We start from the raw sequence: 25,521 nt of genomic DNA on the forward strand, positions 1-25,521 counted from the left end.
AAAACATATGTAAACAAACTTCACTGCCACCAAACTAGACTCTACTAATTTATCTCAGATGGCATCACAGAGTAGCAATGGCAGCTTCTGGTAAACGGAGAAACAGCAGCAAAGTCCTGCAGTGAAGCTGTGATTAATTACTAAACTGAACTGTTCACTCCACTAACCCTACAACTTCCCTGCATTTATCTGTCTATACATTCCTACTTACTACAGGACAAACACCCACCAAAGTGGTTCCAGAAGACAAATGAGATAGAAATTCACAGTTATATTTGACTACAAGACAAATCCAATAGAAGGCAGTGGAGGAAATTGGGAACTACTGCAAAGTTTTACTATCTAGTCCAGGTGATGAAAACAAAGTTTTTCTTTCAAGGCTGACCACTGTCAGGAATGAAATGAAGTATCAGAACTCTCCTCACTTCTCTAGGAGTGATTCTAGCTCTTCTTGCAAAGAGCTGAGCTGCTCCTTTTCTCGGTCTTCCTTTTGTTTCAGTTCATCCAGCACAGCCTGAAATCTGTTCTTGAGAGCCAGGTTTTCCACTTTCAGGATGAGATCCTCCTGTCGCTTTGCCCTGTCCTGGGTCTCTTGGAGCTTGCCTTTCATGTTATCGATCTGTTTCTGAATTCCCATAACCAGCTGATTAGTTCCCTCGTTTTCTTGGTGGTGTTCAGCTGACTCATTTAGCTTGTCCTGTAGCTGCCTTTCCAGATCTTCCTCAGTGTCGATGATGTTTATGTCTTCTTCGTCTTGATGCTGTGTCTCATCTTCATCTTCACTGCTGCTGCTACTAAGGTCATTGAATATCTCCCGAAGCTCATCATGTTCTAATGAGTCATGGCCCTGCCTGTGGCCAGACATTCCTGGGGAAGAGATATCAAGGCCTTGATTTTCTGCTTCTTTTGTTTCATCTTCAGCAATTATTTCCCAACGGGTACTGACAGCTTCAGCATCTGTGCTCAGCAACCGCTTTACTTCTTTTTCCACATCTGGAGACTCAATATACTTCTTCTTTGCTGTCTTACGGAACCTTCTCTTTCTGACATTTTTTAGAGGCAGAGTAATTCCATGGTTCCATACAAACTTTTTCTCTTTGTCCTTATCCTTTTTCTTGCTTGCTTTGGGATCAGCAGTGGCAACTGGTTCCTCAACGGGAGGATAGAGATCACCGTCAACTGTAGCGACAAGCATCTGAGAGACATCAGCTGTCTTGTAAAAGGTTTTCTTATCAATGGTTTTCAAACTTTCCATAACACACGGCAGATCTACCAATTTTGACGCCAATGGGACCTGGTCCACGCTGACAATTCCATGGCGCCCATCAGGGTGGAACTCAATTGTCAGTCTGTCCTTCAGGTGGATATGACCAGACTGTACCGCCCGCCTCACGGTAGAGGCATACTCCAGAGGTAGGCGTAAGATAAACTGGCTCTCTAGTTCGTGAGGAGCATCATCTTTGCTCTTACTCATCTTTATTCCTTGGTGACTCACTTTTTCTCTAATAACCACTTGTTGCACTAAAAAATTTCAGCTATTTCAACAGAAAGACCAGTTCTTTATAAGTTGAAGTCTTTAATTACAAAGAGTTCTAGGTGGAATAGCAACTAAGCGTCTATTCTGAATTAAGTCCCAAGTCTGTATAAATATGCTGTAACAATACCAGTCGTTACTGACGCATTGCCTTACTCAAGTCCATTTAAATCTATCAGCTGCAATGCCAAGTTCCAACCTCTAGATGCCGCTGCAGGACAACGCAGGGAAAGCAAATGGCGGCTCCTACGGAATGATGTTCGGCACAGAAAGTAAGGCTCAGCAGATACTCCCAATCCACAAACTCTCCCGGAACAAAGATACGCAAAAAGCGGGGCGTAGTGAGCTCTCTTCGCCTCGGGTACTTACGATCCAGTGACGATTATAAGTCCAGTTTCTCCGGACAGGCGCGAGCGGAAAAGGAAGCCACTCAGAGCAAGGGGGCCGGGAGCCGAGCGTCTCCTTCCGAATTCCTTTGTTCTTCCCGGCACTTGGCAAAGCGATCCGCTGATAATCGGTGAAACGGCTGAGGACGGGCAACGCGAAATCTCGCCAAGGACCGCAGCTCCAAACGCTAGATTCTGCAACTCCGCAGCTCAGCGGGCCTGAGTCCGTTAACGGCCGACCTAGCCGAGAAGAGAGCTACGTCACCACACGGGACGGGAAGCTGCTGGGAGTCGCAACACGCCTCGGGCGGAAGTGCGGGCTGCCCCAGCGCCCGCAGGCGCAACGCCCGAATACGCTATCCGGCGTGTCTTGTCGTCTCGCGAGAACTTGGCCTTAACGGGACGAAGACTATGTTTCGTAAAGAGCTGTTGGTCTAGGACTTCCCTGGTGGCGCAGTAGTTGGGAGTCCGCCTGCCACCGCAGGAAGCGCGGGTTCGTGCCCCAGTCCGGGAGGATCGCCGCGTGCCGCGGAGCGGCTGGGCCCGTGAGCCGTGGCCGCTGGACCTGCGCGTCCGCAGCCTGCGTTCCGCAACGGGAGAGGCCACAACAGTGAGAGGCCCCCGTACCACACACACAAAAAAGCTGTTGGTTTAAAAGTATTTAGAAAAAACCGTTATAAAAAGGACATAGATTCTCCCCGCCTCCGCTAAGCCAGGGCTTTTACCGGATCTCTGTGGGGCCGGATACCTCCTAGGCTTCCGCGTGATTGCCGGAGATAGGGCGGCCGTGCGGAAATGGTGTTTGTTTCTGGAAACATCTCGGCATCTCCACAGGCTATATTCAATCTGGAGCCGATAAAAAAAACTCATAACTAACCATACCGTGGATTTTAAAGTACCCAAGTCAGTGGAGTGAGGACGTGCAGCCCACGATAATTCTAAGTCTGTGTTTGTTGATTATCAAGATGGCTGTAGGGGGCCCGTGACTCGGTCTGTTTCTCTTTTGAAGACCCCCCCCCCCACACACACACCGTGAGGGAACAAGGGTGATTCCTCTTTTTTAATTTTAGTTTATTTTTTTATACAGCAAGTTCTTATTAGTCATCCATTTTATAAATATTAGTGTATACATGTCAATCCCAATCTCCCAGTTCATCCCCGCCCTCCCCTCCCCTGCCACTTCCCCCCCTTGGTGTCCATACGTTTGTTCTCTGCATCTGTGTCTCAATTTCTGCCCTGCAAACCGGTTCACCTGTACCATTTTTCTAGGTTCCACATATATGCGTTAATATACGATATTTGTTTTTCTCTTTCTGACTTCACTCTGTGAGTCTCTAGATCCATCCACGTCTCTATAGGTGACCCAATTTCGTTCCTTTTTATGGCTGAGTAGTGATTCCGCTTTTTAATGTGTTTGACGTAGATATAAATGTAAACAGAGAAGGTAGTGTTCTTCTGGAGGCCCACGTTCATTTAGGACAGTTGGCTGAAAGACGAATAGTCTGATTAAAGTAGAATATAATTGAAGTATTACTTCCTTCTACTCATTTGCCAGTTAATTTTTAAATTAGTTTGGAATTTTAAAAAATCCACCTCTACTGTTTGGATAACTTTTCTGCCTGCCTCTTCTTTAGGTGGTCAAGTATTCTTCAACATGTATTTATAGTTCTTCAGTCTAACTGTGTAACAAGTTTCCACTTATTCCTATTCATTTCCATTTACTTATTAATAGGATCAATTTGGTAGACTATCGAGGTCATTAAAATTTCAATTTCTATTCTCTAATATATCAACACCTGCATCTAAGTTTTAGAGAATTCACTTAAAATGTGATTAACATTTATAAAATTCACTTTATTTCTTTATGTACTTATTGTCTCCCTCACCTAAGATTGGAAGCTCCATGATAATCAGGAGTCTAATATCATGTTCATCCGGTCCCAGTGCCTAGTGTCAAAACGTGGGAGATAAAAAATATCTGCTAATTGAATGAAACAATTGATCCATCCAGAAAGAACATAAATACAATCTAAATCCTATCATAGTTTGTCAGAAAATACATTCTGTGTCGCCTTAAAATGAGATAGAGCCACTTTATATATACATTTCCTCTCCAGTCACGGACCGTGCCAATTGTTAGGAGGCCAGAAGTTTGCAAATAGCGTGTGTGAATGTGACCCCTTTTGTTTCGTAGACTGTGCTACTGTGTGTCATGGGGTGGAATTTAAATGGTTTGGTACCAGTCTGGTTTTTTATGTTAAGTGTGAAGGAAAATTATGCTCTTCTACATAACTGTACTTTAGTTCTTTGTACTGTAATGTGTTGAAGAACGTTAGCTGATGTATATGTAATTTCCAGGATGATCTATTTCCTCTTTTTGAAGAAGTTTTTCCAATGTGCTTGTCCCTTAATTGTACCTGATTTTACTTACTTCATAGATATGAGTTTAGCATGCTAGCCTTTGCATAATGCTTTATTTAACCCTATAAAATGTGAGGCCATGCTTATACATGAAAATAATCCAAAGATTGCTTTGCATGTTAATTGCCTATGAGTTTTATGATGCTCAAATATCTTTGTCACAGAAGATAACTTGAGATAAATTCTGGGCAATTCAGATTTGCCAAAATTATGGTGTATTTAGTTATTAAACCTTGAAATGGAAGGTTGTCAGAGTTAATTAAAAGGATCAACTGAAGTGTCCCCTAAAGTATCTACCTCCTTCAATCCTGAAACATATTTTCTGTTTTTGAGTTTAATACGTTTTCTGAATGCTATGTTTTGAGGGGTAGTTACACTGATCTTAAAGCTAAGGGCACTGCCACATCACCATTACCTTAATGTCTATTGATAAATCCAGTTGTTGTTCTTGTTGTTTTGACTGGGGAACTGAATTTTATTTATTTATTTTATTTTTGGCTGCATTGGGTCTCTGTTGCTGCGCGCGGGCTTTCTCTAGTCGGAGCGAGCGGGGGGCTACTCTTCGTTGCATTGCGTGAGGTTCTCATTGCGGTGGCTTCACTTGTTGCAGAGCACGGGCTCTAGGTGCGCGGGCTTCAGTACTTGCAGCACGCAGGCTCAGTAGTTGTGGCTCACGGGCTTAGTTGCTCCGCGGCATGTGGGATCTTCTCGGACCAGGGCTCGAACCCGTGTCCCCTGCATTGGCAGGCAGATTCTTAACCACTACACTGCCAGGCAAATCCCAGGGAACTGAAATTTTAATTTTGTTTAATTTTCTTAACACCTTTATTGGAGTATAATTGCTTTACAATGGTGTGTTAGTTTCTGCTTTATAACAAAGTGAATCAGCTATACATATACATATATCCCAATATCTCTTCCCTCTTGCGTCTCCCTCCCTCCCTATCTCACCCCTCTAGGAGGACACAAAGCACGGAGCTGATCTCCCTGTGCTATGTGGCTGCTTCCCACTAGCTATCTATTTTACATTTGGTAGTGTATATAGGTCCATGCCACTCTCTCACTTCGTCCCAGCTTCCCCTTCCCCTTCCCCGTGTCCTCAAGTCCATTCTCCATGTAGCAGCTGGTTTCTTAATGATGGTCTTCTTCCTGGCTTGCAGGCTGCAGCCTCCTCACCATGTACGCATACATACACCGTGTACGCATACATACACCATGTACGTATACATACACCATGTACGTATACATACACCACGTATGTATACATGGGGTAAGGAAGCAGCTCTGATATTTCTTCCTCTTCTTATAAAGACACTAATCCCATCATGGTCTCCACCCTCATGACTTTATCTAAACCTAATTAGTGCCCAAAGGCCCCTCCTCCTAACACTATCACAGTGGGGGCTAGGGCTTCAATATATGAACTAGCGTAGGGGGTGGGGCACAAACATTCAGTCCATAACACAGATCAATGTGAAAAGATGAAATGTTCAGTTAAAAATGGTTATCCAAAGAGAAAAATATTAAATTGGGTCTTAATTTAAAAATCAACTTCTAAGGGTTCTAAGACTCAAATGTCAAAAACAAAAACAAAACCCAAAACAACGTTCAAGCTCTTAGTGGAAAATACAGATTAATGGATTTTAGACCTTGGGCGAGAAATAATTTCTTTAAAAAGACACTGACCATAGAATAAAAGATTAATACATTTGTAATAAAATCAAGAAACTTCATTTATCAATAGACATCTTAAAGATGCGAAAAGGTACAAACCAGGAGAGGATACTCACATATACACACTGACAAAGAATTAATATCAAGGATATATAAAGAACTCCTACAAACCAATATAAATAAAAATAACAATAGAAAAATGGTAAAAGACATGAACAAACATTTCACAGAAGAAACATATAACCAATAGATGCACAAAGAGATGTTCTTTTGCTGTAATTAGAGAAATATAGATCAAAATCAAGATCAGGTAGATTTTTTTGTTTGACAAAAATTTAAAAGCCTGACAATGCCAAGTGTTGGAAAGCCTGTGGATACAAGAGATTCAGGCCTATATATTGCAAGTGCATGTAAAAATCAGTACAACTACTTTGCAAAAGAGTTGCATGTTAGCTATTAAATATAACGATTACTCCTAGATAAATACTTGCGAGTTCCAGAATTTCTATTCCTAGTTATATACCCAAAAGAAATTCTTGCACATTTGCATCAGGAGGTATATATAAGAATGTTTATATTGACAGTGGGCAACAGGAGCAAAAATCAGGAAACCATCCATATGCCTATCAACTGAATGAATAAGCTACGGCATACTCACAAAATGGAATGTTTTACAGTAGTCTAAATAAATGAATTACAGGAACACAAGATGATTGGATTTTAAAAATAAATATTAGAGAAAAAAATGTACCAAAGTATCACACACAGTATTTTACCCTTACTATAAAATTTAAAACAACTAGAAAAATACATATGTGGGAGTAACATATAATACAAAAAAAAAAAATTCAGAGGAGCAAAGAATGATGCACATAGAATTCAGGATGATAGTTACCTTGATTTGCTGGGTCCAGGGAGTGGTAGGAGGGACCATTTGTACGATCAGATGTATATTACTACCAAGGTCCTGGCATTTGTGGGGAGGTACTGTGTTCACAAATTCTTATTACTATTTCGATAGATAACTACATATATAGATATACAGCTAATGATACTGGATAGGTAAGTAAATAAACAATTCAGGTCAGGTATGGACTAATGATGACAGTTTATCATAATCCAATTCTGTGAACTTGAGGTCCAACCATATAAAAATAAAACAAAACAGCACATGTGAGAGAATATAAAGCACACAGAATCACCAATGAAGTATTCTTGCCAAAAATGTTTAAGCTCAACCAAGCCTTTAGACCTTCTCTCAAGGAGCGAAAGTCCTGAAACCCAGGAGACTTCCTGCCTAGTTCTTCGCACTAACAGACCAGAATCAACCTGGAGGAAAAACACTTGGATATAGTGCAAGGCTCTTATCGACATGGTTCAGCTTTGACTCCACACGGCACAGAGAAGTGCAGAGGCAAGCATAAAAACAGAGGCAGAGAATTAAAAATAAAAAGCGGTGTGTGCTAAAATCCTTGATGCATTACAAAAGACAGTAATGGTTCCGCGGCACCCTCCGAAGGCAGAACCCAAGACTTATCCAGCTGCACGGCCTACAGACACATGAAAAGATGCTCAACATCACTGATTAGTAGAGAAATGCAAATCTAAAGTACACTGAGTTATTACCACACACGGGTCAGAATGGCCATCATTAAAAAGTCTACAAATAAATGCTGGAGAGGGTGTGGAGAAAAGGTAACCCTCTTACACTCTTGGTGGGGGGGAATATAAATTGTTGCAGCCACTATAAAAAACAGTAGGCAGGTTCCTCAAAAAAGTACAGCTACAATTACCATATGATCCGGCAATTCCACTCCTGGACATACATCCAGACAAAACTACCATTCAAAGACATACACGCACCCCTAGGTTCACAGGAGCACTACCCACGATAGCCAAGACATGGGATCAACCTAAATGTCAGTCAAGAGATGAAGGGATCAAGACGATATGGTGTATATATACATATATAATGGAGTACTACTCAGCCATAGAAAAAGCTGAAACTGCCATTTGCAGCAACACGGATGGACCAAGAGAGTATCACATTGGCTTGGACAAAAAGTTCATTCTGGTCTTTCCGTGACATGGTACGGAAAACATCTTCCCACTACCACTGCCCAATACTAAGTGAAGGAAGTCGGAAAGAGAAAGACAAATCCCATATGGTATCACTTACATATGGAATCCGAGATATGACAAAAAGGAACTCATCTGCACAGACTCAGAGACATAAAGAACAGACCAGTGGTTGCAAAGGAGCAGAAGGGCAGGGAAGGAATGGATTGGGAGTTTGGGATTAGCAGATATAAACTATTACACGGAGAGTGGATAAACAACTAGGTCCTTCTGTATACCACAGGCAACTATAAACATCATCCTGTGATACACTGTAACAGAAAGGAATCTGAAAAAGGTTCTTTAAATAGTAATTCTAAATACTGTGCTGCAGAGCAGAAAATTAACACAACATTGTGTATCAAATATACTTCATTAAAATAAACTGAAAAAAACCACCAAGGTGTGGTATTGGCACAAAAACAAACATATAGATTAATGGACCCCAATAAGGAACCCAGAAAGAAATCCACATACCGACAGTGAATTAATCTGTGATGGAGCAAGTATGAACAATGAAGAAAAGACAGTCTCTTCAGCCAGTGGTATAGGGAAAGATAAACAGCCACATGTAAATCAAGGAAGTTAGAACACTCCCTCCCACCGTGCCCAAAAATAAACTCAAAATGACTTAACGACTTAAATATAAAGACATGACACCACAAAACACCTAGAAGAAATCATAGGCAAAACGTCCTGTGACAAAAATCCTAGCAATGTTTTTTTAGATCAGCTGGCCAACAAAAAAGAATTAAAAACAAAAATAAACAAACGGGATCAACCTTGTAAGCTCTTCCACAACAAAGGAAAGCATCAACAAAACAAAACAAAAAACCTACAGAATGAAAGAAAATGTTTTCAGACGATGCAACCCACAAGGGATTAACTTCTAAAATATACACACAGTTCATATAACTCAATACAAACCAACAAACAAACCAAACAACCAATCGAAAAATGGTCAGAAGACTTAAATAGAGATTTGTTCAAAGAAGACTTCCAGATGGCAATGGACGCATGAAAAATGCTCAGCATTGCTGATTATTAGAAAAACACAAATCAAAACTACAAAGTGGTATCACCTCACACCAGTCAGAATGGCCATCACTAAAAAGCCTACAAAGAAGAAATGCTGGAGAGGGTGTGAGAAAAGAGAACTCTCCCGCACTATTGGTGGGAATGTAAATGGGTGTAGCAACTAGAGTAAACAATAAGCAGCGACCTCCAAAAAGTTCAAAAAGAGGTACATTATGATCCAGCAATCCTAGTGCTTGGCATATATCCAGACAAAACTATCATTCAAAGAGACACATGCACCCCTATGTTCACAGCAGCACTATTCACAAGCCAAGATATGGGAATAACCTACGTGTCGATCGACAGATGACTGGTTCTACATCATGTGGCACATATATACAATGGAATATTGCTCAGCCATGAAAAGAAACGACATTGAAGTATTTGTAACGAGGTGGATGGACCTAGAGTCTGTCATACAGAGTGAAGTAAGTCAGAAAGAGAAAGACAAATACCGTATGCTAACACATATATATGGAATTTAAGGGAAAAAAATGTCATGAAGAACCTAGGGGTAAGACAGTAATAAAGACACAGACTTGCTAGAGAATGGACTTGAGGATATGGGGCAGGGGAAGGGTAACCTGCGACAAAGTGAGAGAGTGGCATGGACATATATACACTACCAAACGTAAAACAGATAGCTAGTGGGAGGCAGCCGCATAGCACAGAGAGATCAGCTCAGCGCTTTGTGGCCACCTAGAGGGGTGGGATAGGGAGGATGGGAGGGAGGGAGACGCAAGAGATATGGGAACATATGTGTATGTATAACTGATTCACTTTGTTATAAAGTAGAAACTAACACACATTGTAAAGCAATTATACTCCCATAAAGGTGTACAATAATAATAAAAGAAAATAAAATTGGAAAAAAAAAGAAGATGTGGTACATGTATACAATGCAGTACTACTCAGCCGTAAAATGTAATGCAATAGTGCCATTTGCCGCAACCTGGAAGGACCTAGAGATTATCATATTACATGCAGGAAGTCAAAAAGACAAAGACAAATACCATGTGATATTACTTATACAGGGAATCAGAAATAGGACACAAATGAACTTACCTACATAAGACAGACAGACTCAAAGACATAGAAAACAGACCTGTGGTGGCCAAGGGGGAGAGGAACTGGGAGAGGGATGGATGGCAAGTTCGGGATTAGCAGATGCAAACTATTCTATAGAGAATAAATAAACAAGGTTCTATTGTACAGCACAGGGAAGTACATTCGATATCCTCTGATAAACTGTACTAAAAAGGAATGTGAAAAGTGTATATATATATGTAAAACTGAATCACTGTGCTGTACAGCAGAAAGCACTGTAAATGAACTATACTTCAATAAAATAAATTGAAAGAAACATAATGTGGTATAGGCAAAAAACAGATACTCACATGACTGTAACAGATGAAGGAGCCCGGCACGAAATCCACAGACCAATGGACGATTAATCTTCCATGAAGGAGGCAAGTATATACAATGCGGAAAAGACAGTCTCTTCAGCAAGTGGTACTGGGAATGAGGACAGACACATGGAAATCAATGAATAGACACTCCCTCCCACTATACACAAAAATAAACTCAAAATGCCTTAAAGACTTAAATGTAAGACAGGACACCATAAAACTCCTAGAACATAGGAAAAACATTCTGTGACATACATTGTAGCAATATTTTCTTAGATCGGTCTCCCAGTGCAAAAGAAATGAAAGCAAATATAAACAAATGGGACCTAATCATCCTTATATGCTTTTGCATAGCGAAAGAAAGCATCAACAAAACAAAAAGATCAGCTTTGGAATGGGAGAAAAGATTTGCAAATCATGTGACCGACAAGGGCTTAACTTCTAAAATATACAAACAGCTCATACAAACAAATGTATAAGAGAAAAATGAACATCCCAGTCAAAAATGCACAGAAGAGCCAAACACATTTCTCCAAAGAAGACATCCAGATGGCCAATAGACACATGAAAAGATGCTCAACATCACTGATTAGTAGAGAAATGCAAATCAAAAGTACACTGAGGTACCCCCTCACACGGGTCAGAATGGCCATCATTAAAAAGTCTACAAATAACAAATGCTGGAGAGGGTGTGGAGAAATGGTAACCCTCTTACACTCTAGGGCGGGGAATATAAATTGTTCCAGCCACTATACAAAACAGTACGCAGGTTCCTCAAAAAAGTACAGCTACAATTACCATATGATCCTGCAATTCCACGCCTCGTCATACATCCAGACAAAACTATCATTTAAAGAGATACGTGCACCCCTAGGTTCACAGGAGCACTACCCATGATAGCCAAGACATGGGATCAACCTAAATGTCAGTCAAGAGATGAAGGGATCAAGACGATATGGTATACATATACATATATAATAGAGTACTACTCAGCCATAAAAAAAAGCTGAAATAATTCCATTTAAAGCAACACGGCTGTACCAAGAGATTATCACATTGGATTGGCCTAAAATTTCATTCCGGTCTTTCCTTGACATGGTACGGAAAACATCTTCCCACTACCACTTTCCAAAACTAAGTGAAGGAAGTCGGAAAGAGAAAGACAAATCCCATATGGTATCACTTACACGTGGAACCTGAAATACGGCAAAAAGGAACTCATCCGCACAGACTCAGAGACATAAAGAACAGACCAGTGGTTGCCAAGGGGCAGAAGGGCAGGGAAGGGATGGAATGGGAGTTTGGGATTAGCAGATATAATCTATTACACGGAGACTGGATAAACAGCTAGGTCCTTCTGTATACCACAGGCAACTATAAACAACATCCTGTGATGCAGTGTAAGAGAAAGGAATATGAAAAAGAATCTTTATATACTAATTCTAAATACTGTGCTGCAGAGCAGAAAATTAACACAACATTGTATATCAAATATACTTCATTAAAATAAATTGAAAAAACACACCACGGTATGGTATTGGCACAAAAACAAACATATAGATTAATGGACCCCAATAAGGAACCCAGAAAGAAATCCACATACCGACAGTGAAATAATCTGCGATGAAGGAGCAAGTATGTACAATGAAGAACAGACAGTCTCTTCAGCCAGTGGTATAGGGAAAGATAAACAGCCACATGTAAATCAATGAAGTTAGAACACTCTCTCCCACTGTACCCAAAAATAAACTCAAAGTGGCTTAAAGACTTAAATATAAAGACATGACACCATAAAACACCTAGAAGAAATCATAGGCAAAACATCCTCTGACAAAAATCCTAGCAATGCTATTTTAGATCAGCCTGCCAACAAAAAAGAATTTAAAACAAAAATAAGCAAACGGGACTAATCAACCTTATAAGCTCTTCTACAGCAAAGGAAAGCATCAACAAAACAAAACAAAAAACCTATAGAATGAAAGAAAATGTTTTCAACGATGTGACCGACAAGGGTTTAACTTCTAAAATATACAAACAGCACATATAACTCAATACAAACCAACCAACAAACTAAACAACCAATCCAAAAATGGGCAGAAGACTTAGAGATTTATTCAAAGAAGACATCCTGATGGCCAATGGACACATGAAAAATGCTCAGCATTGCTGATTATTAGAAAAACACAAATCAAAACTACAAAGTGGTATCACCTCACACCAGTCAGAATGGCCATCACTAAAAAGCCTACAAAGAAGAAATGCTGGAGAGGGTGTGACAAAAGGAAACCCTCCTACACTATTGGTGGGAATGTAAATGGGTGTAGCAACTAGAGGAAACAGTAAGCAGTGTCCTCCAAAAAGTTCAAAAAGAGGTAGATTATGATCCAGCAATCCTAGTGCTTGGCATATATCCAGACAAGACTATCATTCAAAGAGATACATGCACCCCTATGTTCACAGCAGCACTATTCACAAGCCAAGATATGGGAATAACCTAACTGTCGATCGACAGATGAATGGTTCAAGAACATGTGGCACATATATACAATGGAATATTACTCAGCCATAAAAAGAAACGAAATTGAAGTATTTGAAATGAGGTGGATGGACCTAGAGTCCCTCACACAGAGTGAAGTCAGTCAGAAAGAGAAAGACAAATATCATATGCTAACACATATATATGGAATCTAAGAAAAAAAATGTCATGAGCAACCTAGGGGTAAGACAGGAATAAAGACACAGACCTACTAGAGAATGGACTTGAGGATATGGAGCGGGGGAAGGGTAAACTGTGACAAAGTGAGAGAGTGGCATGGACATATATACACTACCAAATGTAAAATAGATAGCTAGTGGGAGGCAGCCGCATAGCAGAGGGAGATCAGCTCAGTGCTCTGTGACCACCTAGAGACGTGGGATAGGGAGGATGGGAGGGAGGGAGACGCAAGAGATTTGAGAACATATGTATATGTATAACTGATTCACTTTGTTATAAAGTACAAACTAACACACCATTGTAGAGCAATTATACTCCCATAAAGGTGTACAATAATAATAATAAAATTAAAAAATTGGAAAAAAAAGATGTGGTACATGTATACCATGCAGTACTACTGAGCCGTAAAAAATAAAGCAATAATGCCATTTGCAGCAACCTGGAAGGACCTAGAGATTATCATATTACATGCAGGAAGTCAAAGAGACAAAGACAAATACCATGTGATATTACTTATACAGGGAATCAGAAATAGGACACAAATGAACTTACCTACATAAGAGAAACAGACTCAAAGACATAGAAAACAGACCTGTGGTGGCCAAGGGGGAGAGGAACTGGGAGAGGGATGGATGGCAAGTTCGGGATTAGCAGATGCAAACTATTCTATAGAGAATAAATAAACAACAAGGTCCTATTGTACAGCACAGGGAAGTACATTCGATATCCTCTGATAAACTGTACTAAAAAGGAATGTGGAAAGTGTATATATATATATATATATATATATATATATATATATATATATGTAAAACTGAATCACCGTGCTCTACAGCAGAAAGCACAGTAAATGAACTATACTTCAATATAATAAATTGAAAGAAACATAATGTAGTATAGGCAAAAAACAGATACATACATCACTGTAACAGATGAAGGAGCCCGGCACGAAATCCACAGACCAATGGACGATTAATCTTCCATGAAGGAGGCAAATATATAAAATGCAGAAAAGACAGTCTCTTCAGCAAGTGGTACTGGGAATGAGGACAGACACATGAAATTCAATGAAGGTAGACACTCCCTCCCACTATATACAAAAATAAACTCAAAATGCCTTAAAGACTTAAATGTAAGACCGGACACCATAAAACTCCTAGAACATAGGCAAAACATTCTGTGACATACATTGTAGCAATATTTTCTTAGATCGGTCTCCCAGTGCAAAAGAAATGAAAGCAAATATAAACAAATGGGACCTAATCATCCTTATATGCTTTTGCATAGCGAAAGAAAGCATCAACAAAACAAAAAGATCACCTTCGGAATGGGAGAAAAGATTTGCAAAGCGTGTGACCGACAAGGGCTTAACTGCTAAAATATATAAACAGCTAATAGTAACAAATGTATAAAAGAAAAATGAACATCCCAGTCAAAAATGCACAGAAGAGCCAAAGAGACATTTCTCCAAAGGAGACATCCAGATGGCCAATAGACACATGAAAAGATGCTCAACATCACTGGTTAGTAGAGAAATGCAAATCAAAAGTACACTGAGGTACCACCTCACACGGGTCAGAATGGCCATCATTAAAAAGTCTACAAATAACAAATGTTGGAGAGGGAGTGTAGAAAAGGTAACCCTCTTACACTGTGGGGGGGGAATATAAATTGTTGCAGCCAGTATAAAAAACGGTAGGCAGGTTCCTCAAAAAAGTACAGCTAGAATTACTATATGATCCTGCAATTCCACTCCTGGTCATACATCCAGACAAAACGATCATTTAAAGAGATACATGCACCCCTAGGTTCACAGGAGCACTACCCACGATAGCCAAGAAATGGGATCAACCTAAATGTCAGTCAAGAGATGAAGGGATCAAGACGATATGGTGTATATATACATATATAATGGAGTACTACTCAGCCATAAAAAAAGCTGAAATAATGCCATTTGCAGCAACATGGATGGACCAAGTGATTATCACATTGGGTTGGCCAAAACGTTCATTCTGGTGTTTCCGTGACATGGTATGGAAAATATCTTCCCACTACCACTTCCCAAAACTAAGTGAAGGAAGTCAGAAAGAGAAAGACGAATACCATATGGTATCACTTACACGTGGAATCTGAAATATGACAAAAACGAACTCATCTGCAAACAGAAACAGACTCAGAGTCATAGATAACAGACCTGTGGTTGCCAGGAAGGAGAGATATGGATTGGGAGTTTGGGATTAGCAGATGCAAACTATTATATAGAGGATGGATCAAGAATGAGGTACTACTGTATAGCACATTTAACTATACACAATATCCTACGATAAATAGTAATGGACATGAATATGAAAAAGTATCTGTATATATGTAAAAGTGAATCACTCTCCTCTACATCAGAAATCATCACAACATCATAACTCAACTATGCTTCAATAAAATAAATTACAAAAAACACAGTGTGGGGACTTCCCTTGCGAGTCATTGTTTAAGATTCTGTGCTCCCAATACAGGGGCCGTAGGTTCGATCCCTGGTCAGGGAACTAAGATCCCCTATGCCGCACAGCACGGTCTTAACCAAAGAAATGACCTTAGCAGTCCCAAGCTCTGAAAACAATGAGTGGAAAACACATACACACACACACACACACACACACACACACACACACAAACACACACCAGATCCCTCGCCCTTGCCCATGTGCAATCCAAAATTTTTAAAATGTTATTAAAAAAACCCACAGTGTGATATAGACATAAAAACAGCCATACAGATCAATGGGAAAGAACAAGCATCCCGGAAATGAATCCACACACCGACAGTCGATTAATCTTTGACAAAGGAGAGAAGAATATACAGTGGAGAAAAGACAGTCTCTTCTCAACTGGTGTAGGGAACTCTGGACAGCCACATGTAAATTAATGAAGTTAGAGTACTCCCTCCCACCATACACAAAAATAAACTCAAAATGGCTTAAAGACTTAAATATAAGACAAGACACCATAAAATTCCTAAAAGAGAACATAGGTAAATGATTCTCTGATATAAATTATAGCAATATTTTCTTAGATTAGTCTCCCAAGGCAAAAGAAATAGAAGCAAAATTAAACAAGCGGGACCTAATCCACCTTATTAGCTTTTGCAGAGCAAAGGAAACCATCAACAAAACAAGAAGACAACCTACAGCACGGGAGAAAATATTTACAAACGATGCGACCAACAAGGGCTTAATTTCTAAAATATCCAAACAGCTCATACAACTTAATACCAAAAAACAAACAAACATACAAACAAAAAACAAACAACCCAATCAAAAAATGGGCAGAAGACCCAAATAGACATTTCTCCAAAGAAGACATCCAGATGCCCAACAGACACATGAAAAGATGCTCACCATCGCTAATTATTAGAGAAATGCAAATGAAAACTATAATAAGGTACCTCCTCACATCGGTCAGAATGGCCATCTTTTAAAGGGGTGGGACAGGGAGGGTGGGAGAGAGGGAGACGCAAGAGGGAAGAGATATGCGAACATATGTATATGTATAACTGATTCACTTTGTTATAAAGCAGAAACTAACACACCATTGTGAAGCAATTATACCCCAATAAAGATGTTAAAAAAAAAAAAGGCTACAAATAACAAATGCTGGAGACAGTGTGGAGAACAGGCAACCCTCCTCCTACACTGTTCGTAGGAATGTAAATTGGTGCAGCCACTATGGAGAACAGCATGGAGATTCCTGTAAAAACTACAAATAGAGTACCATATGATCCAGCAACCCCACTCCTCGCCATAATCCAGACAAAACTATAATTCAAAGAGATACACGCACCCCTACATTCAGAGCAACACTACTCACAATCGCCAAAACATGGAAACAATGGAAATGTCCATCAACAGATGAATGGATAAAGATGTGGTGTACATATACAAAAGGAATATTACTCAGCCGTGTAAAAGAATGAAATAATGCCATTTGCAGCAACATGGATGGACTTCGAGATTATCATAGAAAGTGAAGTAAGTCAGAGCAAGAAAGACAAATATTATCTGGTATTGCTTATATATGGAATATAAGAAATAATACAAATAAACTTGTTTACAAATTAGAAAGACTCACAGAAAACAAAATTATGGTTACTCAAGGGGAAGGGGGAGGAGATAAAAGAGGAGTTTGGATTAACAGATATACAGTATTATACATAAAACAGATAAACAACAAGGATTTACTATATAGCACAGGGAGCTATATTCAATATCTTGTAATAACCTATAATGAAAATGAATCTGAAAAAGAATATATAAATATGTATGTATGTATATCTATATCACTTTGCTGTACACCTGAAACTAACATGATAGTGTAAATCAACTATACTTCAATAATAGAAAGTTGCTATGAGAGGGGAGCTCAATATTGTCACCATAATTACAACAACAACAAAACGGAAATTGAACTGATTGTGTAGTTTCCAGTGATGGAATATTCACGCAAATCTCATGCACTTCCTCATGTACATTCTGGTACTCTAGAAGAATTTTTCAAAGGGAGAACATCTCAGATTCATAGATTTTTCTCAGAATACAGAAAGGAAGTCTACAAGTAATACTTGGAAATGTGGTGCTTCTATACATCTGCCTTCCCTTTGGAACCAAAAGCTCTTCTGTGGGTGGATCTAAGATATTCTTTGGTTTCTTTGTAAACCACCCTGCTTGGGTCTGTCCTCTTGCCACTACTCTAATATTCCCCTTTCTGCTGCAAGATGTTTACTACAGTAAGGTCAGTCAACATATCCTTTTTCTGACATAATTACCATGTATATATACTCACCACATTTTCTTTATTCATCCATGGATGGACACTTAGGTTTTTTCCATGTCTTGGCTTTTGTGAATAATGCTACAATGAACATAGGGGTGCAAATATTTCTTCGAGATAGTGATTTCATTTCCTTCAGATATATACCCATAAGCGGAATTGCTGGATCATATGATAGTTCTTTTTTTGAGGACCCTCCATACTCTTTTCCATAGTGGCTGCACCAATTTACATTCCCACCGACATACACAAGGGACTCATTTAGACTTACATTTGTTGGTAGGAGTAAACCGAACTATGTAGATAAGTTCCTTGTTTTCATTGTATCACCACTTAAAATAGCTAGCACTTATGAAACACTATGATGTTCCAAGCACTAGGCTGACTATTTCATAAGCATTGTTTCACTTAGTTCTTACAAATTCATGAAGTAGATACCATCCTTACATCCATTGTGTTTTTTTTTTTCCTTCAGATGAGGAAACTGAAGTCTGAAGAGAGTAAAGAATTTTCCTAACTTAACATATACAATGTAGCAGAGCCAGTATTTGAATATTTCCTGACATAAAAGTCTGTGCTCTTAATCACCACTCAAAAATATCTCCTAAAGATATTGTTAACAGAACAAGCCACTCATACACGCACATACTCATGCTTAGGACTCTCCTTTAAGTTGCGTATTAGATAGATGAGCAAATTGAAATAGGAAACAAGGGCCCAGCCCTAGTCTTTTAGTTAGTTGTCACCCCACAACACGTCATACAGAACTCTGTGATGTTGACTGAGTAAAAGACTGTATCCCAAATAAGCCATGATGTTCCCATCATTTGAGTAAATCTTCTTTCCTGTAAAATCAGAAATACTTTATCTGCAGTAGAAAACTATTTCAATGGGTTTCTTTTTAAGTTGGTACCATAAAATTCAACTTAGCTCGAACCTCACCTCCTCTGAGAATCTTTCCTGATACCCCATTTCTGTTCTTACTTAAATATTCCTTTTGAGTACTTCAGAGTGCCTGTGCGAATCTCTGTCCTAGCACTTATGACTCACTACAGTAATTATCGCTTTACTTTACTTCTAGGCTGTAACCTCTTGGAGTGTAAGTACCAGGCTTTATTCCATTTTAGATCCCTAATGCCTTTCACAGTGCCTGAAATTAATCTGTGTGTAATAAACACCTGCCGATGAATTTAAAAACTCAGTGAATGTACAGCCAAACGACTGGCCTGTCTAAAATGGAAGAAATCAAATTCAAATTACTCTCAAAAGAAATTGTACAGCTGGCTGATAAGAAAGCCGTATACTAATTAAAAATTGTAATTAGCTAAACCAAAAGCCGGAGAAGTAATTTAAACTACCAGGAGGTAAGAACTGTGCCACTAGACCACGTGACACGAACAGTTTTTTGGTTTTTGACAGTTTCTGAGGGAAAGCACTGTACAAACCAGGTTTGCAGTTCAGACGCCTGGCGGCGCTGCAGGCTAAAAATGGAGGTGGAGCCAGGCGCTTGCCACAGACCCCATTTTACAAAAGACAAAACTGAGAGGGGCTGGGGGTTGACGCGCCTTGGAAAACGTCGGCAGCAAGCTGAGAGTTTAGACCTTTCTTCAAACAAAGGGGAACTAGACGTATATTGATGTTATCCCTACTGGAAGACTTCCGAAGGCTTCTTTCTTTAAAGACAACGCAGTCAAAGAGGCTATGCTGGAAACTGAGAGAAAATCCAGCAGAAAAAGGCAAGTGGTGAGTTTTCCTTTTCTTCCTGGGCGTAGCGTAAGCAGTCCAGGAAAAGGAAGGCTGCTTTTTATAGCCGGTTCCTGGAGATTTGGCCTCGCAGCGGAAAGGGGAGTGTCTGCGTAGCGGCGGGCAGACAGACCTGAGCAAGGTGGTTTCCAAACTGACCAAAGATTCGTGAGTAAAGGCTCTTCTGTGGGTGGATCTAAACTATTAAGAGATCAAAGAATATTTTAGATACACCCACAGAAGAGCCTTTCCTCCCGAATAGGAAGCCAGACCTATAGAAACTATACATTTCCAAGTATTACCTGTAAACTTTTTTGTTTTCTGAGAAAAATCCATGAATCTGAGATGTTGCCCCTTCGAAAAATTCTTGTGAATGTTTCAGAATGTGCATGGGGATGTGCATGAGATTCGGTTGAATTTCCCACCATTGGAAACCACACAGGGAGTTTAATTTCACAATAATAGGCGATGCAATAGTGGGGTGAGTAATTTGCCCATTCTTGGGGGAAAATCACTGGATGAAGAACAACCTATGGTAAGTTTAACTCTCACAGAAGAAAATGGTAGGTATCAACACTAGTCTCAGACCTCCTAAGGTCCAGATCGTGACAAGCAGTGACAACCTTTGAGATGCATGCTCTTCAGCAACCTGGTTGTCAAAGCCTGCTCAAGATTTAATCTCAGTCTATTAAGGAGCTGTTCACAGAATTCTCCAGGCTCACTGAATTCTCCAATCTCTGGTGTGTACTCACCACACATTTTAAATACCACTCATATCTGTGCATTATAAACATCCACTGCAAGAAAATTACCAGGCAACTTCATGGCTACATGGCAAACATTCAGGCAATTTACATAGGAAGTAGTTTCAGAAATACCTTTCTTCATGTAAAAGATGTTGGATGACAATTCCATAAAATTGGTGATGTTGACACTTACCTGCTCATCCTACAAGTACTTCCAGAAGAAGACTTCACCTCTTTAAGGATTATCTCAGAACTCTGGAATAAAAAGAAAATGCCTTGGTCCTTCCTTCCAGAATTTTCTTTCCATTGAATGTAAAAAAAAAAAAAAAAAAAAATCCCCATATCCTGCCAACCTAATGCAAGACAGAGAGACGGGAGATACATCTCTTTAACATCACCTTATCTCCAATTAAATTAGGTTCTTTGAAGCTAAAAACAAGATAGTATGTGGAGACAGCTATCACCCTTGGCATTCTTGCTTTTTTGGCTCTGGGTAAAAAGCAGAGGAAACACCCCCTTTCTGAATAATGCTATAGTTGTTGTTTTATTGCTCTATCTTGAGTAGTGTTTTCTTTTCTTCTGAAGCATAGCTAATTGTTAATTTATAGTCACAAGTACCAATGCCTTAGCTATTTTTATCTTTTGTTTACCTATAAGACAACTGATCTGGACACTTCAAAAAATCCAATATCAATAAAATACAGGGGACTGTTCTAGAATAAACAGATGTAGCACCAATACAATCATGAAACTTGGTTTAAAAACAAATTTTCTAAGACATTCCTTATGTCAAGTGGTTAAGAAAATAAGTGCATTTGTAAAAGGAATTCAAGAGTGAATATGAATTCTTATTTAAGTTGATGAAAACCGGGGGAGGATAATGGAAGGATAATTTTAAAAAGTTATTAGGGACTGGATTTTAGTTAATATGGAATTATTGTTACTTCGGTACATTGAGAGACAGTACTTGAAAATATTCCATTTAGATTGCCATCAGTCTGAAAGAAACGATTGGGATTTCCTTAATGTTTTGGAAAAAATAAACACTCGGAAAGGACGCAGGGTGGCGCTGCAGCATTAGAAGTAGAAGGAAGAAAGCTCCTCAGTCTGCGCTCCTCTAGCCAGATGCTCTGCTAAAGAAGCAAGCAGGAAAAGGAGGCTTTCTAAGGCAGTTGCTCCGGGAAATCAGGGCCATAGGCATCTCCACTTATCCCAGTGTCTGAGTGATACTGGGAGACAGATCAGCGACAACGTGAATCCGAGCTGGGTCAAGTTTGCTGGGAGACGAGAGAGCAAAGGAGGCAGGAGAGAGGAAGAAATGCTTTCTGAAACAAAGGCAAGTCTTGATATTCTTTGTTTGGCTGGGCATAGCTCAGGCTGGTTCTGAGCCTAGGCGTTATTCAGTGGCCGAGGACATGGACAGTGGCTCCTTTGTGGCCAATCTGTTGAAAGACTTGGGGTTGGAGGTAGATGATCTAGCTGCGCGGGCCCCCCGGGTCGTTTCCAAAGGGAAAAAAATGCGTTTGCATTTTGATAGGCAGACCGGGGATTTGTTGTTAAATGAGAAACTGAACCGGGAGGAGCTATGTGGCCTTACCGAACCCTGTGTACTACCTTTCCAGATGTTACTGGAAAATCCCTTGAAGTTTTTCCAGGCTGAGCTACGGATTAGGGACATAAATGATCATTCTCCAGTTTTCCTAGACAAAGAAATAATATTGAAAATTTCAGAAAGTATCACTCCTGGAACTACTTTCCTAATAGAGCGTGCCCAGGACTTAGATGTAGGAAGCAACAGTCTCCAAAGTTACACAGTCAGCCCCAATTCCCACTTCCATCTTAAATTACAAGACAGTTCCGACGGCACAATATTACCACAGCTGGTGCTGGACAAAGCACTGGATAGAGAGGAACAGCCTGAGATCAGATTAACCGTCACAGCACTGGATGGCGGGATTCCACCCAGGTCTGGGACCGCCCTAATCGCATTGAAGTCTTAGACATCAATGATAATGCCCCCGAGTTTGCAAAGCTGCACTATGAGGCGCATGTCCTAGAAAACAGCCCCATTGGATCCCAGGTTGCCATTGTCTCTGCCAGAGATTTAGATATTGGAACCTATGGAGAAATATCTTATGTACTTTCCCAAGCATCTGAGGATATTCGGAAAACATTTGGAATAAATGCAAAATCGGGAGAACTCCTTTTAACACAGGAACTGGATTTTGAATCTATTCAGACTTATACATTAAATATTCAGGCGACAGATGGTGGGGGCCTTTCGGGCAGTTGTGTGGTGTTTGTCCAAGTGATGGATTTGAATGACAACCCGCTCGAACTGACCATGGCAACGCTTATCACTGAGATCCCAGAAAACTTGCAGGAGACTGTAATTGCTGTATTCAGCGTTTCAGATCCTGACTCTGGAGACAATGGAAGGATGGTTTGCTCCATCCAAGACGATCTTCCCTTCATTCTTAAACCCTCTGTTGAGAATTTTTACTAAACTTAGCCACAAACACAGCCCTGGACCGAGAAACAAGATCCGAATAGAACATCACCATCACCGTCACAGATATGGGGACACCGAGACTGAAAACCCAGCACAACATAACCGTGCTGGTGTCCGACGTCAACGACAACGCCCCCGCCTTCACCCAGACCTCCTACACCCTGTCCGTCCGCGAGACCAACAGCCCCGCCCTGCACATCGGCAGCGTCCGCGCCACAGACAGAGACGAGGGCGCCAACGCCCAGGTCACCTACTCGCTGCTGCCGACCCTCGACGCGCACGTGCCCCTGGCCTCCCTGGTGTCCATCAACCCGGACAACGGCCACCTGTTCGCCCTGAGGTCCCTGGACTACGAGGCCCTGCGGGCGTTCGAGTTCCGCGTGGGCGCCGCCGACCGCGGCTCGCCCGCGCTCAGCAGCCAGGCGCTGGTGCGCGTGCTCGTGGCGGACGACAACGACAACGCGCCCTTCGTGCTGTACCCGCTGCAGAACGCCTCGGCGCCCTGCACCGAGCTGGTGCCCAGGGCGGCCGAGGCGGGCTACCTGGTGAGCAAGGTGGTGGCGGTGGACGGCGACTCGGGCCAGAACGCCTGGCTGTCGTACCAGCTGCTCAAGGCCACGGAGCCCGGCCTGTTCGGCGTGTGGGCGCACAACGGCGAGGTGCGCACGGCCCGGCTGCTGAGCGAGCGCGACGCGGCCAAGCACAGGCTGCTGCTGGTGCTGGTCAAGGACAACGGCGAGCCGCCGCTCTCGGCCAGCGTCACGCTGCACGTGCTGCTGGTGGACGGCTTCTCGCAGCCCTACCTGCCGGCCCCGGAAGCGGAAGCGGCGGACGCGGCCCCGACCACCCCTCTCACCGCCTACCTGATGGTCGCCTTGGCGTCGGTGTCGTCGCTCTTCCTCTTCTCGGTGCTGGCGTTCGTCGCGGTGCGGCTGTGCAGGAGGGGCGGGGCGGCCTCGGTGGGTCGCTGCTCGGTGCCCGAGGGCCCCTTTCCGGGCCACCTGGTGGACGTCAGCGGCACGGGGACCCTGTCCCAGAGCTACCAGTACGAGGTGTGTCTGACGGGAGGCTCCGGGTTAAATGAGTTTAACGTCTTGAAGCCGATTCTCCCTAGTGGTCTGGTTCAAGACACTGGGCAGGGCTAGTGCAAAAAGGCAATTGCAAGAATAGCGTAGGTTTCATTTACAGAAGAATCAGAAAGTTGTCTGGCTATGAATGCTTTCTTTTAAGTCAAGGCTCTTGAGTTGATATAGTATTTTGTTTATATCTTGATTTTACTTTCTGTCTAGTTAACCCTGCATATTCTTTTTTCATCTGCTTCCTACCTTTTCAATCCAGTGTTAATGCCTCTTTCTTTTTCTAATAGGTGAGTAAAAATAAATGCATTATCTTTTAATGATGATTTCAAATAGGTTTATTTAAGGTAGTCATTTCAAATTCTCTATCCAAAGCAATGTAGAGAGAGTTCTGAACCACCAATATTATAATTTACCCTATTGAATATAGTCAGGGAATATTCTTTATAATACTCCTAAAGCAGCTTTGTCTGTGGTTAATGAAGTGGATAACTAAAAATGTTTTAATATGTACCATTTTAAGGTGTATCATCCTGTAGGGGCTGAGTACTCAAATAAAACTTACACATATAATTCATTTTCTGTTTTGACATTTGCAATTAATATTTCAACACTGTATATGCTTATATTGGCTAAAAGTGGACCAAAAATGTAGGTTAATAGGTCAGATTACTCTTACATTTGCCTCAAGTGTATTTATGATGGATGACTGAGAAAAAAAATTAAACATAGGCATTTTGAACAACTGATCGTGCTTTTCCGTTTGGCATGAAAAGATTATTTAATAAGCGTCTGGTGGAATGACAAGTTGTTTTTTAACTTCTGAGAGGTAAGTATTAGCAACCTGAGGGCCATTTTTAAAAAATTTCAAGAAAGTACATGTATATATGTTCTCTAAATGCTTTATAGCAAAAGTGGTGTCCCATCCAATCCTACTTTAAAAAAATTAATATCTACTCGGCATTTATATGGTGATATATGAAGGAAATATTTTCTTTGTTTCCTCTCTTAGTTCCCTCCTTCAGATGTCAACCTGACATGACTTAGGATTATGTATGGTCCTTCTGGGATAAACACTGCCCAACCACATCAGCATTCTACCTCCTACAGAGTAATTAAAAGAAGATTAGAAGAATGGGAAGTTCTAAAGGGGAGAGAGCGGTATCACTGTGAAAGTCTAAATTAACTACAACTAAGAATAAACTCTTGAAGCAACCAAACATCAATTTTTATGTCTATTTTGAAAGAAATGGAAAAAAACCCTTATTTTAAAGTACAAAATATTTAG

At 40.8% G+C, this 25,521-nt stretch overlaps 1 protein-coding gene and 1 pseudogene across 2 annotated transcripts; one reads left to right on the forward strand and one right to left on the reverse strand.

Moving 5' to 3' along the window:
* Positions 1-421: 421 nt before the first annotated feature.
* On the reverse strand, positions 422-1,474 carry LOC136120948 (transcription initiation factor TFIID subunit 7-like). 2 transcript variants are annotated; one of them, XM_065874685.1, is made up of 2 exons: positions 837-1,474; positions 422-650 (listed from the first exon to the last, which is right to left on the reverse strand). In XM_065874685.1, exons 1-2 carry the CDS (start codon positions 1,472-1,474, stop codon positions 422-424), a joined length of 867 nt encoding a protein of 288 aa, XP_065730757.1. The 2 variants fall into 2 exon arrangements, with proteins under 2 accessions (XP_065730757.1, XP_065730756.1); XM_065874684.1 differs by having other exon boundaries at positions 422-1,474.
* A 265-nt stretch (positions 1,475-1,739) lies between these two features.
* Positions 1,740-25,521, forward strand: LOC136120264 (protocadherin beta-2-like; annotated as a pseudogene).

This window comes from Phocoena phocoena, chromosome 3 (genome assembly GCF_963924675.1).
Source record: "Phocoena phocoena chromosome 3, mPhoPho1.1, whole genome shotgun sequence".
Taxonomy (NCBI): domain Eukaryota; kingdom Metazoa; phylum Chordata; class Mammalia; order Artiodactyla; family Phocoenidae; genus Phocoena; species Phocoena phocoena.

Excerpts from the sequence above, each read along its gene's own strand:
- LOC136120948 (XM_065874684.1), bottom strand. The coding sequence starts at position 1,474 with ATGAGTAAGAGCAAAGATGATGCTCCTCACGAACTAGAGAGCCAGTTT.